Source organism: Salvia hispanica, chromosome 3, assembly GCF_029641045.1.
Source record: "Salvia hispanica isolate PSC_SH4W2 chromosome 3, Shi_PSC_v1, whole genome shotgun sequence".
NCBI classification, from domain to species: Eukaryota; Viridiplantae; Streptophyta; class Magnoliopsida; order Lamiales; family Lamiaceae; genus Salvia; species Salvia hispanica.
Window position 1 is genome coordinate 55,963,515 of NC_142694.1, and position 17,118 is coordinate 55,980,632.

A 17,118-nucleotide genomic window follows, 5' to 3' on the forward strand; every position below is an offset into this window, starting at 1 on the left:
GACTACCTATCGTGAAAGGTTGCAATGTCAGTCCGATTATTTCTAAGCCTTACTGAAATAAGATGACGTTGGTGTGGTATAACACTGAATGGATCTAACAGCGAGACAGTCTTTATGCTATCTACTGAAAGACGAGGTCTCGTAAATTATTTCTCAATCAATGTACGTTAGCATTGAGCATACGGTATTGATCATGCACTACTTTGACTTACCAAATGGTGCGGGTTTTTCGCAACCCAATAAGCCTGGTATATTGGGTAGTGGTGATTAGTATCTAGCGGTGCTAGGATTGCTATTATGTTGAATCGTGCGCGAAGTGAGTCTCGTTTGATAACATCCTCAAGAGAAGCTTGAAATAAGGTTTTATTATTCGGAACCTAGCTAGTTGGAGTTTAATTACTCTATGAATAATAAATAAGATTTTCTTGCTGAGTCCTCTCTTGGAATAAATAAGATATTAATTAATTAAGTCCATAGCAGACAATAATTAATTAATGGATGTTTCTATCTTAAGCGCGGGAAATAAATATAAAGTATTGGAAACCCGAAGTACTTATAATTTCGGATTTGGATGGGGAGTGCAGTATTACTTCTGTAGTGGCTGCTCGTAATATTCCAATTTTAGCTTATATTAAATTGGGTTTAATTTAATTAGTAAAAAGCTAATTTGAGGAGCCCATATCCAAAGCCTTCCATAGATCCCTGACTGGGCCCAATATGTGACTTATTATAAATAGGAGAATAAAGGAGACAGAAAAGACACTTAATTTTTCTCAAAATTTTTGGCCCCTACTTCTTGTGGTAGTCGAATTTCTCTCCTCTGGGGGAAAGGATTTATGTCTTCTCTATTTAAGTCCTAGTGCACTGGTGAGATCAGCCCACCCTGATATCAGTTCACAGTCCGGGAACCAGTCAGAAGATCCGTGGTTTTGTACTGAAGATCTTCACGAGGAGAATGCGCTAGCCATCTTCGATTCTTTGGAGAATCATCAAGGTATAATGGCTGAACCTTAGAAAAACATGTTTTAGGTTTCAATTAATTTAAAGCATGTTATTATTTGAGTTATGAGCATGATACATGTGATAATTACGCGAATAGAATTTGTCTAAATAATCCGCTAAATAGATCTGAATTATTATGTAATTGATTTATGTGAGCGCTTCCACTGCCAACCCCTTCAGGATCCTCTTCTATGGCTTATAACACCATAATTCAAAACTAAGACTAAATCTACACCCTTAGATTTTGAAGGGGTGGATGAGATTAAAGTTCACAAAATTCAATAAATAGTACTCCCTCCGTCCGCCATTAGGAGTCCCGGTCACTTTTGCGCACTCGTTTTGTAAAAATGATAATAAATAGTTAAAGTGGAGAAATGGTAAAGTAAGAGAGAGAATAATGTTGAGAATAGTCTTATCTAAGTTATTCTCTCTCTTACTTAACCATTTCTCCACTGTAACTATTTATTAGTATCATTTTTACAAAACGACTGTCCAAAAATGACTGGGACTCCTAATGGCGGACGGAGGGAGTAGACAAAATATCAACAAAAGGGTAATATCGTCATTATGTTATCATATGATAATTTTTTGTGAGTGTTTTTTTTATATCAACATAGTGTATTACGACTATCAACAATATGAAATGAGAATATCAACACAAGTACAAGAAAATATCAACACATTTTTATTGATATTTTACCTACATTATATTGAAATTTTGCATACACTAATTTTTTTTTTTTTTTTTTTTTGCATTTGTTGATAAAATCTGCTTATCAACATGTACGAAAATTGAAATATAATTTATCAAATTTCATCACCCGAACATCGTCAGAACATATGCAATTGAGATTTCGTTATAATCCTTATAAAATTATCTTTAATTTGATATATTTTTTGCGGAAAAATAATTTAAACCGAAAGAGTTACGTAAATTTAAATTTTTAAGATGATTTTGATGATAGAGAATAGACATTAATACCTTTTAAATTTATTTAATATTTTTTTACTTTAAAACATGATTCAAATATAATCATGTGACATTCTTTCAACCACTAAATTTCCTAATTCAATTACTAAGATTTGGTTTTAATTTATGATTGATAATTAGTTAGCAATTAATAAACTACTGTAGTAAAATTTAATAAACTATTTTAAAACTAAATTATATGTAAACATAATATAGTTTTAAAATTATTTTTAATAGTAATTGAGACTATCTTATTCTCTGCATCTTCTTAATAATTAAAATTAAAATTAAAATATACGTAATACGTTTCCCCGCTGTCTTCAACACTAGTATATTGTTTATAAGACTTTATGAATGTTATCACCATCATATTCATCCGTATAAATCTATAACTAAGTAAAAGAATTACTCTTATATACAAAAAATATTACTATTAAAAAATTAAATAAAATCAATACTTTCATTATTATTAAATTTCTAATCAAATAATTCCGACGGAATACCCAAAATCCATTATGATAATTTGTCCCATTTCCCACTCCTAACTCTCTCTCCCTCCCCCCCCCCCCCCCTCCCGCCCCATTTTCTCTTTCACCCCCTATTTTCCACCACTTCGACTCCTCCTTAGAGCATCCCCAATGCAAATAGGTCAGTCATAGGTCAGCCACTCTTTCTCCTTGCCACGTCAGCAGTACTAAAAATTCACCTGCCACATCAGATTTAAGCCAGCCATAGGTCAGCCGCAATAAAAATAATTCAAAATATACTACATTTACGGAATTAAAATTACGATTAAATTACCGAATTAAATTTACGAGACATATACGAGAAAATTCATTAATTTTATTTAAATAAAAAAAAGTACATTAACTAAAAATCAAAAAAAATTACATAATAAAAAAAAATCCGGGCTTCCACACACGAGCCACCGCCCCACTCTACTCCTCACTAATTTATTAAAACAATGTTAGTATGCCTTGAATCTGTTTTAGGTCTTAAATTTGTATTGGGCTAGTTGTTGTTGTTCATCGCTAGATGTTGCTCTTGTCCAGAAATTTAGAGATAGAGAAAATCGCGTTATATAGTTTTTCAAAAATTAAAAAAAAAAGAATTAAAAAAAAATTAAAAAATAGCGCTGGCCGATCGGCACGCCACAATGGCGGCCAGCGCATCGCCATCGGCTAGCCCACGCCGAAATTTTGGCCGATTTCCCGTTGGCCTACTCCAATGGTTCGGCTAGCCGACCGGCTAGCGACGCGAATCGGCTAGCCGGTTGGCTAGCAGGCATTGGAGATGCTCTTATAAAAATGGTTGACGGCACCGGCCAAGCCTCCGCTGGAGCGGGGGCTTGGCCAGCGGGGGCTTGGCCTTTGTCACAAGATAAGATCATTTACTTTTTTTTCGACAAAAACTTTATCTTCTCTCATGTACCTACTTTATTCTCTTGTCTTTTCTCTAACTATTTTATTATATCTCTTACTTTACTTTCTCTATTTTAACATTTAACACATCAATTTCTTTACTTATGCACCCAAAAGAATGCCCTAATGACCGGGAGGTATATTTTAGTAGAGTCAAGTAGGATAAAAAATGCACATACGTTAGTCGGATATGATGATTGACTTGTCGTGAAAAATAATAGACAAAATGTAAAATTTATGATATTTAAGATTAATTTTAAAATTCGTGTAAAATATTACTTAAAATTTGGCCAAATCTATGATTTTAGGAACAATCTCTATATTTTATAGCGACTTTCTTTATGTCGCGAATATCAACACTTCCATACTTGTAGGCCTGCCGCCTGCATATATTTTTATCTTATGTATTTTTAAAATGTGAATGAAATCAACATAGTAATATTTTATCTTTGTTTAAAAGGTTAAATGGCCTTTGAACGCAGGTTTTTGATTTAAGAGCTAAGTACATTTTATGCACTCAAAATTTGTTTATGTTAATGTCATTAGTTTCTCAAAATGGGTTAAGTTTCCTAATCTCCAAAACCGTACATGATGAATTGGTCAAAATTAAGATAAACACCAAAACAAATATAATTACTATTCAACAATTTCTAAAAATGCCCAAAATAGCAAAGACAGACGGGAAAAACTCGTCATTATGATTTGTCAACTTAAACAAACTGTTCAAATTTGCATGCCGCAATGATATTCATGCAGCGACACACTAAAGGTCAATCAAATTAGAGAAAAGGGAAGTCTCCTTTTTCTCGATTCTGCAATTCTAGAGAGAGAAAGGAATATATAAAAAAAGAAATTATGAACTACAGCTAGATTTCTGAATTCAATGATTCATTTATTATTGCCGTCTGAGTTTGACCCCACCGACCTCACTTCGATTCACTTCTCTCTTCATTGAGGCCTTTTTTTCCATTTCGATTTTGCTAATAGCAAATTCAGGTATCTCACTTCTTTAATCTCGATTGCTAATTGCTGTAACTCGAAATCACGATCACAATTCTGAATATTTTAGTGAAGAGAAGCATAATTTATGAAATATTAACAGATCCATCTATGTTTCTGGATTTTGAATTTTGGCTGCTTTTCTGTGAACTTTTTGCTGCCTCAAATTATTTATAATCCATCATTATTGGTCGCGTTCGTGTAGTGATTTTGACTTTTTTGAGATTGAATATTTTGCATGAACTCAAGTGCTTCCCCATTTACTTTTTTTTTCTGAGTCTGATTTCTATGTTCACACTGATATAAGAATTTGTTGTGAAAAAGCTCTGGGAATTAGTACAAATCTCTGCCACAGGTAGTGCAAGGCTTTTTATTAGATCAACAGCTAATAATCTGTATTGATTGTTAGATTTTGGAAATTGTTCTCTGGAAAATTGAAAACCTCGTTTAAATCTCTGCGGCAGGTGGTGCAAGGTTTACTCTGAGGCAGAAATCCAGAGTCAAATATCTGTATTTGATTTTGGATTTTGAGTTTCTGGGGATTTCTGTGAGTTTTTGACAAGGAAGATTTGGATGTCACTCTCAATTTCTGTCGATACCTACTGACTGCCAAAAAGGGGGTGTTTCTGATTCTGTTTCTGCCTTCGCTATCATCAACAGTTTATAGATTTGGCTGATTTAGCAGAAAACAGTTGAGGAGAGATGGGTTCATTTCCAGGGCATGCGATTCCTGGGACTTTGTTTCTAGTGATTGGTGTGTGGCACATGTGGTGCTCTCTAATCAGATATGCATCAAATCCAAAAGCTTTCCAAGTCAGGGTTTGGAACCCTGTTCCTGGTTTTGATGGCAGGCTTAAGTACTTGGAGCTCTATGTGATTGCAATTGGTGCTTTCTTCGATCTATGCATAGAGTTTCTGTATTCCACCCATCTCAAGATCGTTGTTCATGGAGTCTTGAACCCTTCTCATATGAATGACTTTGAGCACTCGGGGATGCTGCTTATGTTCTTCATCTTTGGCGTTGTCGCACTTCTCTCTGAGAAGACGAGGTTTGTCTCCTGCGGCTTCTGTTAAATGTTGTTGCTTGTTGTGTTAGAGTGTCTTGTATTTTGAAGTCTTGATTTGGAAAAGAGTGTCTTGTATTTTGATGACTTGATTTGGGAAGAGAGCATGAATAGATTGTGGATCAACTAAACCCGCTATAGATTTTCTTGAGAGTTGCCTCATGGAGATCTTGAAGATTTGATAAGTTTACTTATTGGTTATCTGGAATGTGCAAATGAAAACTTCATGCTTGGGAATCTTTTCATTTCCTGCTTCTGTAGCAAATTCGAGTTCTTGCATTTCTTAGCATAGCTTAAGCTTAGCTTTTGTTGTGTTTAAATATAAAGCCATCTTCTTCTACTTGCTCATAAGAATTTGGAGGTCGATTTATATTAGTAATATATAGATGAATATGTTTATTTCTGTCTTGCTCCTTTCTCAGATACCTACCATTGCCAGAAGGCGCTTTATGCTTGGTAGCTTCAGCAGCATTCACAGCAGAGTATCTTTTATTCTATTTTCACTCTACCACTCACAAGGGCCTCGAGGGATGGTATCACTTCATCCTCGTCCTCCTAATCGGCCTCTGTATACTGTCGACTATCGCTGGAGCCCTCATGCCTACGAGCTTCCCAGCAGATTTATGCAGTGGCATGGCCATGACACTCCAAGGGCTTTGGTTCTACCAGACAGCGTTCACTCTCTACGGTTCAATGATGCCAGATGGTTGTTTGCTCAAGGACAACGAGGTCAAATGCCACTCCCCAGAACATGAAATTCGTGGTGAATTGCTGGCGAATTTCCAACTATTCATTCAAGCTTTCAGTGTTCTTGTCGCTGTTGCTGGAGCGTATATCTACATCGAGCCAAAATATGGGCGTTCTAACTCTATCGGATCACATGCTCTTGATGATGCAGAAGATCAAAGTATCATTTCTTCAGACAGATGACATGCTTTTTTTTCCCTCAAAAGTGGTTTTCTTCAATTCTCCACGAGGAGGGACGTAGATTGAGGATACTCTGTTTCGGACATAGATATACCAACACTCTTTATTACATGTTCATGGTGTTTTGTAGTTTACATGTAGACCAATATCAGAGCCAAGGTTATAGCAGAATTGCAACATTTCCTTATTTATTGTAGAAGATATCCTTCCGCTTAGAAATTATTGACCATTGTTGTGACAGTGTATCTCTTTGATTTTTGTTGTATTGAACGTGTCCTGTGCTGGGCAATGGAGGCCAAGGAGGCATTACTTTTGAAGTATAATATCTTGTTTACTTTGGTAGCTTGTAATTTTCCTTTGAAAATTAATATTCTATTGAAAAGATGGAATTGGAGACTCCCGATAATAAGGAGTACTTAATCATCTATCTTATTAATTAATCATAAATTTTAGTCAAAGTATGATTAGGGTTGAATTCAAAAACATTACTCCACAGTACAAAATATTTGACTTGACCACAATTGTTGCTTTCACAATGACTGTTGAATTCATAACATGTTGGAGGCATGAGGTTGAAATCAATCCTCAATTATAATGAGTTAGAGTTGATAAACATTAGTCGATCTTATTTCATCTACTGTTTCACTTCACCTCAACAAAATAACAATGTTCAAACAGATGATCAGTTCCGCGAATGATGAGAAAACAAAAAACAGAGCTAAAAGCGTTAGTTCTTTTTTTCAAAAAAACAAATGCAGAGAATGAACGTGAGAGAATTCATGGAATTTCCATCAACAACGAGGCAGCGTGTAAGAAACTCTCAATCGGTACTAATCAAACTGTAACATGCATCGGATGCATCGACCTGCGGTTCTCACCACATTCACGGCCACATGTGTAACAGTGAAACAAAAATACCTATCTAGTCACTTGGTTCATGGAAGAATAACATTACATACAAACTTGGAAACACACTTATTTAATAATTAAATGTTAGATTCTAGCAACAAGACAAGATGAAACTGAAGCTGCAAAGAGATGCAAATACAGATTTTCCTACTAGGAGTGTAACAAACACGTATATGTCTCCAAAACGCTAGTTATAATAGGTGAGTGCCAAACTTGTTTAGTATGGGACGATGGATTCTATGAGCTCTTGCAGGGGTGCAAGTTCCTTCTTGTCAATCAGGTTAAATTCCTGCACAGTCAACACATACTATAGCTCAGCAAGAAAAGGGAAATAATGCTCGATTATCAGTCGATTTCTGAAGGCCAACAGTATAAGCACTAACATAGAAATAAATCGAGCTTTAGCAGCATGAAAGGCCTTAAGTGATTTATATCTTACCATCTTAGTATCAAAACTTCAATGGCATAGTCATATTCACAACAATATATGTAATACCAGTAAGCAACCAAATCCAACGATTGTACACCATTCTCATTTCAATTTTGTTTCAATCTACTTTTTTATTTTTCTTGTCAACAATTTATCTTATAGCATGTTACTGGCTGATTATGGGACAATGGACTCTATGAGCTCTTGCAGGGGTGCAAGTTCCTTCTAGTCAATCAGGTTAAATATACATTATTGGATAGCAAGAGAAAGTTAGAAACCATCTATTTAGAACCAACAAGTTTGTCACCTTAGGATCTACATAAAATAGAAACTGATCAAATAAGTAAACAGATAGAAAACTTACACATGTGAACAGTATAAAATGCTTGAAGCATGTATTAAGATGGGCCTCCTCTTTAAGACTCACAATCTTCTGAAAATGAGAGTGATATATATGCGCATATACACGGAAGAGACGCTTGAATATGGTCTTTACAACATCTTTAAAATTTGAAGGAAATGGTGCACCTGCGAATTTTTCTCTCATCAGTCATCAGAATTATGATATTGTACAAAAGAAGGCAAGGAAAGGAGGATGAATAAGAGAGAGGTTACCATCATGCATAAAAGTAAAGCTACAGTACTATTTTACCCCAATAAAGACATAGTTGAGGGAGGACGCTATAAGCCTATAAACATCAAATGGCTTCTCTAGATAATGGTATATAGAAGGACTATACCTAGTCTTTGAGGAAATAAGGATTCATCATCTAACTGGCTCTCAATCCAGTCCATCAAATACTCAACATATTTAGGAGCTGAAACTTCAATAGGTTTCTTAATTTGCACACCATCCGCCCATCTGTACTCATACCTACAAAATATTTATGCTCATCAGAGAAACTTCTCTCATGTTCCTTTTGTTATACTATAAATTATGCAAAACGTTAAAAGCATAACTAAACTTCCCCTGAAAGAGGATAAAGTGATTGGCAGCATGACATAAACGATTAAAAGGTTAACTAAAGTTTATCACCATGAATGTAATGAATGTCAACATGAATACAAACAATGGAAGAGTAAAGTTATATATCCATGTAAATCAAGCCACACAGACTGCTCTATGCAGGCAAGCAGCTTCCGAAGAAAAAAAAATGTACACATGAAACAGACTTGCCCATGTTTTTCAAATTTCCTTTCAGCTGCAGTACTTTTTATTCTGCAGAGCCCGTAAGGACTGTCTAGAAAGTAAAATGCAGATTAGTAAATGATATAGATATACATGGCCATACAGTTATATTTACTTCAACCAAGCCAATTCCCAAGAAATTCAGTAGAATCCTCTGGAAATACATGCTCTAACAAAAAGATCAAAATATTATTTCCCTTTTAGTTTCTTACATGAGAAAAACATCCTTAATACATATATTTGCAAACAACAACTTAAAGAGAATAATCAAGGTAGAACATACTTAGGGCCAGCAGACATGGTAGGGCAGTTCTCAGGCGTACAGAACTCAGTGAGAGTGCCATAAAGCAGATTCACCTGGTTGAAGAAGTCCACAGCTGAAAAGTAAAAGTCATTAAGTTTTCAATTTTTAAACAACACAAAGAACCTTATAGCAGCTAAATCAAAGAGATTAAACAAACTATACTAGTATATGGTGCACTAATGCAATATTGCTGGTATCATACAGACATGATGGCAGATGCATCAGTTTTCATCATTCCAATATTCTCTCCATCAGTTTAAATCCCTATAAACGCATATAATTACACATATAGAGAGGAAGGAGGGAGGGAGGACAGAGATAATACTGTTGACAGCAAGCCATTCATTGAAGTCCTCTCCAGGTGGTAACCTTACAGCTTCTCTCAAGTTTCCACTACCTAACGTGGCATCGATATGCTGTCTCAGCTGTGCCCCCTGAAACAAATAAATTGAAAATTTAACATTTATGGCAGAATGAGAAACAAACTAAGCATATTTTTCTTTGGAAACAATAAATAAGATGCTAATGTGAGTCAAGCAGTGATCTTGAAAACCAAGAAAACTGAAATTGAACAACTCGGGAAATAAATCACCTTACTGCCTGATGGTGCACTTTTTTTGGGGCGAAATGTTCTTTGGTTTCTGATCAGAAGCAGTACATCAAACATTATTAAAAGTCCAGAAGAAATCAAGTCAGAATATCATATAGAAAGCATAATAAAATCATCGAGTTGAGATAGCATCATCAATCTTACACTCAGGCACCATGGATCGTGCTGAGCCTATATATATCAAAGACAATTCACATCGATCCACAAAACGAAACAAACATTGCATCTCTGCCTACTTTCCAACTCCTGCAACTTGCAACGAATTGCATTGATTCATAAATCTCTATGCGCGATCACGCATCCCTTAACAATTATGAAACACGCAGGTTTCATTTTGATCAACAACCAACCAACGATTAAGTGGCTTGATTAGCTTCAATCATATACGATTGTAACAAATTCTCTCGATTATGCATCCATTTCAATTTCGAACTTCAATATTTGGAAGTCAAAATGATCTCCAGGAAAAACACCCAAAAACACAAATAAGGTCACAAACAGTAATCGAGATGCAACGAATTCACCAGAACAATGAAGCTTCGTGGATGAAGGATCTGAAATTAGGTGATCGCACGACATCAAATCGAAAACAAAACAAAAAACAGGTAAATTGGGTAAATTACCTGCCAATGCCAAAGAGACTCATTGCTTTTGGGAGGGAGAGACGAGAGAGCACCGACTTCACCAAAACAGAGCCAGGGGACTTCTCTGCAATTTAAGAAAAATATATTGTATCCTCCACAATGTTACTACTACTACTAATAATTTGTTACTTGTAGAAGTAGTATATTTTAATTTTGGACTATACCTAAAAATTAGTTACAACTTGGAGCATCCACAAGTCGCAACGCATTTAAAATATCAGTGTCCCATCTCGGCGAGACGAATAGGGAGGAAATGTGTTGCGGGCTGTGTAGTCACGTGCCCTTCTAAGTGGCGGTCTCTGTGTATATGTGAAGCCGACTATTGTTAGAACGTCTCTTTCTTTAATAGAAAACAGAAATTAATTGTATCGTATATAATTATAAAATTGTTCTACTTTCCCAAATATAATTCTATTATATGGAGTAACATTTTTTTTAATTTTTTTTTCATTTTTTATCATCCAAATCATTAATGATAATCATCTATAAATATCTCATTATTCACATAATTTAGAGATTGTGGTGTTCTCGGTCATCGAAAATCAATTCAACTTGCTCAATTCATAGTCTCCTCATCAAGATTTGCCTCTACCAGATCCTCCTTTATTTCTCTGTAACTAAAGCAATACGACAAAAATCTGATAGCAATTATAGATTTGCTCCTTACCCAAAGATAGAAGCCATTAATTCTCGATTATAGGTCTGCTTCTTACCCAAACATAGAAGTTGCAATCCTTAGCATTATGAATTTTGTTATGATGCGAGGCCAGCACGATCACACACCATTCCGTTTTTAAATCGATCAATGAAACTTTCAATATAAATTGTTTTCCGAAAATGTTTTCACTTTCAGCCCTATAAAACTATTCACTCCCTCTGTTGTGACAAAAGAAAAAACTTGTTCATTTCATGGAAAGACTAATTAACCGTTTTTAAATTTAATTTAATAGTCACTTAAAGGAAAGCAAAATGTTTGTAGTATTCATTTCGCAAATTCAACAGCACCTCTTTTTCAATGAGATTTTTTTTTAGTATGTATTTTGTTACTATTATTGAGCCCGTAATAGCTCTCTATTTGAATGGGAATTTGAAAGTGTTCCCTAGCATAAAATTTTTGTTATGCGTTTTCGGGAACTGCTCATTTTCCTTTACTATTATTTAATTATAAAATAAAAAACTTTTCACTTTTTTATGTGTTAAATTGCAATAAAAACCATAATATGATTTTATAATAATTCTAATGATATTTATGTTAATACTCTTAAAGCTCTCCTTTTGTATATATGTATACAGGGTCATATTCTAATGCTTATAGCATTCTAATATAAAATCAGATCAAATCTCCACCTTTAGATTTTAAAATGAGTGGATGAGATTAAATCTTACGAATCTCAATAAATAGTAGACAAAATATCAACAAAAGGGTAATATCATCATTATGTTATCATATAATAATTTTCGTGAATGTTTTTTTATATCAACATAGTGTATTACAAATATCATCAATATGACATAAGAATATCAACACTAGTACAAGAAAATATCAACGCATATTTATTGAGATTTTTACATGGTTTTATTGAGATTTTTACATGATTTTATTGAGATTTTTTGATGTATTTATTGATAAAAATCTGGTTATCAACATTTACGAAAACTAAAATAAAAAATACGGAGTATCAAATTTCATCATCCGAACGTCGTCGGAACATATGCAATTGAGATCTCGCTGGAATCCTTATAAAATTATCTTTAATTTGATATATTTTTTGCGAAAATATAATTTAAATCGAGAGTTACGTAAATTTAAAGTTTTAAGATGATTTTAATGAGAGAGAATTGACATTAATACCCTCTAATTTTATTTATTAATTTTCTTAATTAAAAATATAATTCATATGGTATTATTTCAACCGCTAGATCTTCTAATCTAATGGCTAAGATTTAGTCTTAGTTTGAGATTGCTAATTAGTTAGCAATTGATCACTCCCTAAGGTATACATTTTCTTTTTCATCAGACACAACACGTGACCAGATAAAATTTAATTTTGTCACTGTAAAATTTATTATCATAAGTACTACTACTTGGCTATACATTAAAAAGATTATTATCAAATCTCATTGTTGTCGTATAGCTGCTTCCATTTCTTAGGCACAAGTGTGAGAGTTGAGACATTGGGAGATGAGCTTCTGGCAGTCAGTGGGTTAAGATATCCCCTTTAATAGACTACTACGTACCCTGATTTAATCCCCTCACATAATATCGGGCCAGAGTGTGGGGGCCGCCAAGGCGACGGAATCGTCTTTTTTTCTGCAATTAAAAATATTATATATTTTCCATCACATTTAATACTCCAATAAATGAATAAATTGACATATGAATTATAATCCATATACTATTTGTCATTTGAATATAAATAGCAAAAGCATGGAGTATTAGAGTAAGTTTTTAATAGCAATGAATTAAAATTACTACTCCAATAAAGAGCTAAATTCACATATAAAATTATAAATATTATGAATAGGAGTCACTTATTTTTGTTCAAGTAAATTAGGCATTTGTATGAAAATAGCAAAAGCCAAAATGTATTTGAATAAGTTTATGATAGCAATGAGTAAAGAAAACGACAAAGGTTGCCAGTTGCCCAGTGTTTGTCTTGATACGGTAGCAAGTAAAGAATTTAAACTAGCACTGGACCACCGCCAACGCCACCGCCGAAGCTACGACTACTTCACGGCCTCCCCCAGCCCCACCCCGTCGCAGGTTGCCCCCCCCCCCTTCTCTCATTTATTTTTCTCACGTACGCTGATTCATCACCACTTCTCTCTTTGTCTCACTTTATTTCCTCACCCACCACATTTATTCCCCCCAATTTATGCTCTCAGATCCTTCTCCCTGTTTTTACTAACCCTAGATCTATCTGTCCCCGCTGCAGGTGAACACACCACCACTCTCACTCTCACTCTCAGTGTGTGTATGGGGTTGGGGATTGCTTTTTCTTTCTCAATTTTTTCCCGATTTTTAATTTTCTCTGCCTCTTTGATTGTTCAGATTCTGATTGCATTATGCGTGCGTGTGTTTCTGTTGCAAAAAACGTGCACGGTTTAAGCTTAGCTTTGCTTAGCTTTTTTTTTTTAATAGAAATTGATACAAATTTCTCATATTGAACCCTAATTTAGTCTCGTGAATCACTATTGCAGTAACAAGGTAGATTTAAGAAGAAATGCTTTCATGTTTATGTTTTGCCTAATTCAAAGTTTACTATCGCTGTTGCAGATTCCTTAGTGCTGCTTTATTTGATCGGTTTACATAGGAAGAAAGTGTGTAGTTGAGAGGAGGGAGGATGAGCGAGAAAGCGCCAATCACGGTGGTGGGAATGGGGGCGGAGCTGGGGTATGGGGGGTATAGGGCACCGCCATTCACAGATGTGCAGTGGAAGGAGCTGGAGCAGCAAGCCATGATATACAAGTATATGGTGGCTGGCCTGCCGGTGCCACCAGACCTCGTTACGCCTATTCGTCACAGCTTCGAGGGACTCTACGCCCATCTCTTCAACAATCCTGCATGTAAGGGCAGACTTCTTGATATCTGTCTGTCTTTGCATCCTTATGTGTAAAGAGACGATAACTAACTCTTAAGATTTATATGCATGTCAACAAGCTCAAGTTGAGTGTTTAATTTGAAGCCTGCCTGCTTATGAGGAGTTGCCATTCTCTAGTGTGGAAATAGTTGTATTTCTATGTGTGGTAACTAGTGAGATTTTGTTAAAGCTTTCGTGTTACACAATCTGAGATTTGCAGCATAAATGTTTTCTTTGTTGTATGGTATCTATGTGGAGAAGAATTGCTTATATTGAGTCCAAATCAAAGATTTTTACTCTATTTGTTGGGATGTGGATTAGCTTCTTCCAATGCTAAGATGGTTGGTTGTCAGGCGTAATTTGGATAACAAGTGTTTCGTGAAGAAATGCTCTGTGTGATTGAGTGATAAAGAAATGTGTTAAGTGGTTTGAAATAAATGAGTTTCTTGTGATGGAACATTTACTTCTTGTTTGTTTGTGCTTCTGGTACACTAAAATGCATTTTTTGATGCAATCTAACTATTCTGGGATTTAAATTTCATTCTTCATTCAGTGGGCTATTGTTCCTACTATGGCAAGAAGTTTGATCCTGAGCCGGGAAGATGCCGGAGAACTGATGGAAAGAAGTGGAGGTGCTCGAAAGATGCACATCCGGACTCAAAATATTGCGAGCGGCACATGCACCGTGGTCGCAACCGTTCAAGAAAGCATGTGGAATCTCAATCTACATCGCAGTCCATGTTGACTGCAGGACCTCACTCCTCTACTGGGGGCAGTATAAACCGCGGAAGCTCTCAACAGATGCCATTGTACTCTGGTGCTAATTCTGAAGGATCATCTGTTGGGAGCAATGCAACAAAGCTGCAGATGGGACCATATGGCATCAGTGGCAGGGAATTCAGGTACTGCTGACTTAGTGATGCTTGAGATTTTAGTTAAATTGTAGTACTAACTTCTAATAGTAATTTTATTTGGACAAACACTCGTGCGCGCGTTCCTTGTGTGCATTGATTATCTTAAGTGTTTAAGGTATTAAGGATTGGTTATGAATTAATTAAAGTAATTAATGCATTGCCTCTTGTGGGCACATGATGTGGTGGAGCACACAAGAGACCACCCCTTTTATTTGAACAACAAATACAGCTTGATGTTCAACTTACTGCCTTAAATGAATTGTTAGCTTGTCGCTGTCGGTGGCCTATGGTTTTTGTTGTGCATACTCATGATCTAAAGAGCATGGCATATAAGTTATGAACACCATTTCCGTAAACCATTAATGAACCTTTGTTAAATATCAACCAAGTTGTTTCTGACTTTGGTGGTCCAATGGGTTATGCATTACTGAGACTGTTGATCATTGCGATACAATTATTGTACTTGTGTTGGGACGGCTCCTGGTCTGCTAGTTTGGCTTTACTGATTTATTGATATTTACCTCTTCTATCTGTGGGATTAGGGACGGGTTAGAGTAGGTGATGAAAAAGGAACTTGTAAATCTTGATGAGGATTATGAATACATGATATTAGTGCATAAATTTGAAGCATTCAATAAATTGATTCATATGGAAAAGATAAATACAGATATTACAATGTTGAACTTTGAGGATACGTGATCAAACAGGTTTAATATTGGAATAACATTTTTATGCAGACATATTTATCTTATCACATTTCTGCAATCACTTGATCCACCCTCAGTAATGAGAAGCTATATGTTTCTAATCTCTCTGGTTTTTTTTTATTATGCTTGTTGGCGTAGTTTCACACAAGACGCTTCTGGAAGGACGGGAGGTCTGGGTTTAGGTCCTAGTGCAGGCAGCGGCACATGGGGTCTCATGCCTTCTCAAGTTTCTTCGAGCTCCTTGTTCAAACAAGGATCCAACTCCCGGATGCTAGCCAGTTCTTCAGCTCAGCAATATACACCGCATGCCCATGAGCCCGTCTCATCAAAACAGCAGCAGCACGGCCTTTTCGGGAGTGATATCAGTTCACCAACGACACTGAAGCAGGAACATCTTTTTTTCAGTGAGTGGCCTACGACCAAGGAATCATGGTCCAATCTTGACAACAATGGAACAAACGAGAACGCCTTCTCCTCGACTCAGCTGTCTATGTCCACTCCCAGGACATCCTCTGGTTTTACTTCAGCAACTGCTTACTCTCCAAATGGTGAGTTGATGTAGTAATTTATTACTCCTTATTTTTGTTTATTTAGTTATGGAAGAGTTTACTAAAACCTTGGGGTTTTGTTGATAGCAGACGCTTGAAGTTGGATGATGAGCTGGTGCTGCTTGGTTTTGTAATCTCCATCATGTACCATAATAAGCTATCATCCCTACTACACATTGGATTATGTCACTATCGGTATTTAGTATTCCTAAAATCGACTGCTTGTATTATTGTCCAAATAAATATACTTTGATGACTAGTGTTTTACTTGGCTTTCGCTTATCTCTATATGCATTTTATTTTGCTATTCTTTTTATGAAAAAATTGTCTAGAAAATTAGAATTAGAGGCACACTTTGATGCGGTGTATTGAATTCAAATTGTAATTCATAAATTGAAATTTAGGAATTAATAAGATCTAATTGGAGATAGGTGAATTCTAGTTGGGACATTGTACATCCAAAAGCACACAAGCTTTAATTATGTTTTATATATAGATATATCCCCACCCTATCCACCCTAATTATCTCTTGGCTACGTCGCTTTGATGTGTCCGCAAATAATGCTAATACTTCGAAGCTAAGTTTTGCATTCCAAATATAGAATTATAAATGTGTTTTCCATTTTAAGTACACCTGCACCTAGAATATTGTCCTATATGGGTGATCAGTTCAGAGGTGGAGAATACAATTTTTTTATTCTGTCAATAAGATTTCTGAATTCTATTATTTGGACTTTTGTTCTGTATACTATCAATTTTATTGTCAGGTAGTATTTAACATTGCATTCCCCCAATTCACAACATCGAGAAGACATGACTATGCTGTATAAACCGTCAGTTACTTAGAGCATCCACTATAGGGGCGGCGCGCCGGCCGCCCCCTTCCCGGCTATGCCGCG

The 17,118-nt window shown here is 35.6% G+C and overlaps 3 protein-coding genes across 8 annotated transcripts; 2 read left to right on the forward strand and 1 right to left on the reverse strand.

The window, feature by feature from the left end:
- The first annotated feature begins 4,171 nt into the window (after positions 1 to 4,171).
- Positions 4,172 to 6,728, forward strand: LOC125217116 (uncharacterized). 2 transcript variants are annotated; one of them, XM_048118942.2, is made up of 3 exons: positions 4,172 to 4,389; positions 4,857 to 5,441; positions 5,879 to 6,728. In XM_048118942.2, exons 2-3 carry the CDS (start codon positions 5,095 to 5,097, stop codon positions 6,384 to 6,386), a joined length of 855 nt encoding a protein of 284 aa, XP_047974899.1. In that variant the 5' UTR covers positions 4,172 to 4,389; positions 4,857 to 5,094; the 3' UTR covers positions 6,387 to 6,728. The 2 variants fall into 2 exon arrangements, with proteins under 2 accessions (XP_047974899.1, XP_047974900.1); XM_048118943.2 differs by lacking the exon at positions 4,172 to 4,389 and adding an exon at positions 4,397 to 4,747.
- Positions 6,729 to 7,317: 589 nt separating this feature from the next.
- Positions 7,318 to 10,652, reverse strand: LOC125209894 (MOB kinase activator-like 1A). Of its 2 annotated transcripts, XM_048109469.2 has the most exons (8): positions 10,634 to 10,652; positions 10,449 to 10,533; positions 9,808 to 9,856; positions 9,541 to 9,649; positions 9,195 to 9,288; positions 8,463 to 8,596; positions 8,087 to 8,250; positions 7,318 to 7,581 (listed from the first exon to the last, which is right to left on the reverse strand). In XM_048109469.2, the coding sequence occupies exons 2-8, from the start codon at positions 10,469 to 10,471 to the stop codon at positions 7,510 to 7,512; spliced, it is 645 nt and encodes a 214-aa protein (XP_047965426.1). In that variant the 5' UTR covers positions 10,472 to 10,533; positions 10,634 to 10,652; the 3' UTR covers positions 7,318 to 7,509. The 2 variants fall into 2 exon arrangements, with proteins under 2 accessions (XP_047965426.1, XP_047965425.1); XM_048109468.2 differs by lacking the exon at positions 10,634 to 10,652 and having other exon boundaries at positions 10,449 to 10,603.
- Positions 10,653 to 13,090: 2,438 nt separating this feature from the next.
- LOC125210410 (growth-regulating factor 4-like) lies at positions 13,091 to 16,501 on the forward strand. 4 transcript variants are annotated; one of them, XM_089066966.1, is made up of 5 exons: positions 13,091 to 13,233; positions 13,747 to 14,036; positions 14,604 to 14,952; positions 15,810 to 16,219; positions 16,307 to 16,501. In XM_089066966.1, the coding sequence occupies exons 2-5, from the start codon at positions 13,814 to 13,816 to the stop codon at positions 16,315 to 16,317; spliced, it is 993 nt and encodes a 330-aa protein (XP_088923092.1). In that variant the 5' UTR covers positions 13,091 to 13,233; positions 13,747 to 13,813; the 3' UTR covers positions 16,318 to 16,501. The 4 variants fall into 4 exon arrangements, with proteins under 4 accessions (XP_088923092.1, XP_088923091.1, XP_088923094.1 ...); XM_089066965.1 differs by lacking the exon at positions 13,091 to 13,233 and adding an exon at positions 13,245 to 13,405; XM_089066968.1 differs by lacking the exon at positions 13,091 to 13,233 and adding an exon at positions 13,245 to 13,405 and having other exon boundaries at positions 16,310 to 16,501.
- The last annotated feature ends 617 nt before the right edge of the window (positions 16,502 to 17,118 follow it).

Bases quoted from the DNA above. Each gene is read 5' to 3' on its own strand.
- LOC125217116 (XM_048118942.2), top strand. From the start codon at position 5,095: ATGGGTTCATTTCCAGGGCATGCGATTCCTGGGACTTTGTTTCTAGTG. The intron at 5,442-5,878 runs GTTTGTCTCCTG...CTCCTTTCTCAG, and splicing joins CTTCTCTCTGAGAAGACGAG to ATACCTACCATTGCCAGAAG.
- LOC125209894 (XM_048109469.2), bottom strand. From the start codon at position 10,471: ATGAGTCTCTTTGGCATTGGCAG. The intron at 8,597-9,194 runs GTATGTTCTACC...AATATTTTGTAG, and splicing joins ACCATGTCTGCTGGCCCTAA to GTATGAGTACAGATGGGCGG. The intron at 8,251-8,462 runs GTATAGTCCTTC...AAAAATTCGCAG, and splicing joins CTTATTTCCTCAAAGACTAG to GTGCACCATTTCCTTCAAAT.
- LOC125210410 (XM_089066966.1), top strand. From the start codon at position 13,814: ATGAGCGAGAAAGCGCCAATCACGGTGGTGGGAATGGGGGCGGAGCTG. The intron at 14,037-14,603 runs GTAAGGGCAGAC...TTCTTCATTCAG, and splicing joins TCTCTTCAACAATCCTGCAT to TGGGCTATTGTTCCTACTAT. The intron at 14,953-15,809 runs GTACTGCTGACT...TTGTTGGCGTAG, and splicing joins ATCAGTGGCAGGGAATTCAG to TTTCACACAAGACGCTTCTG.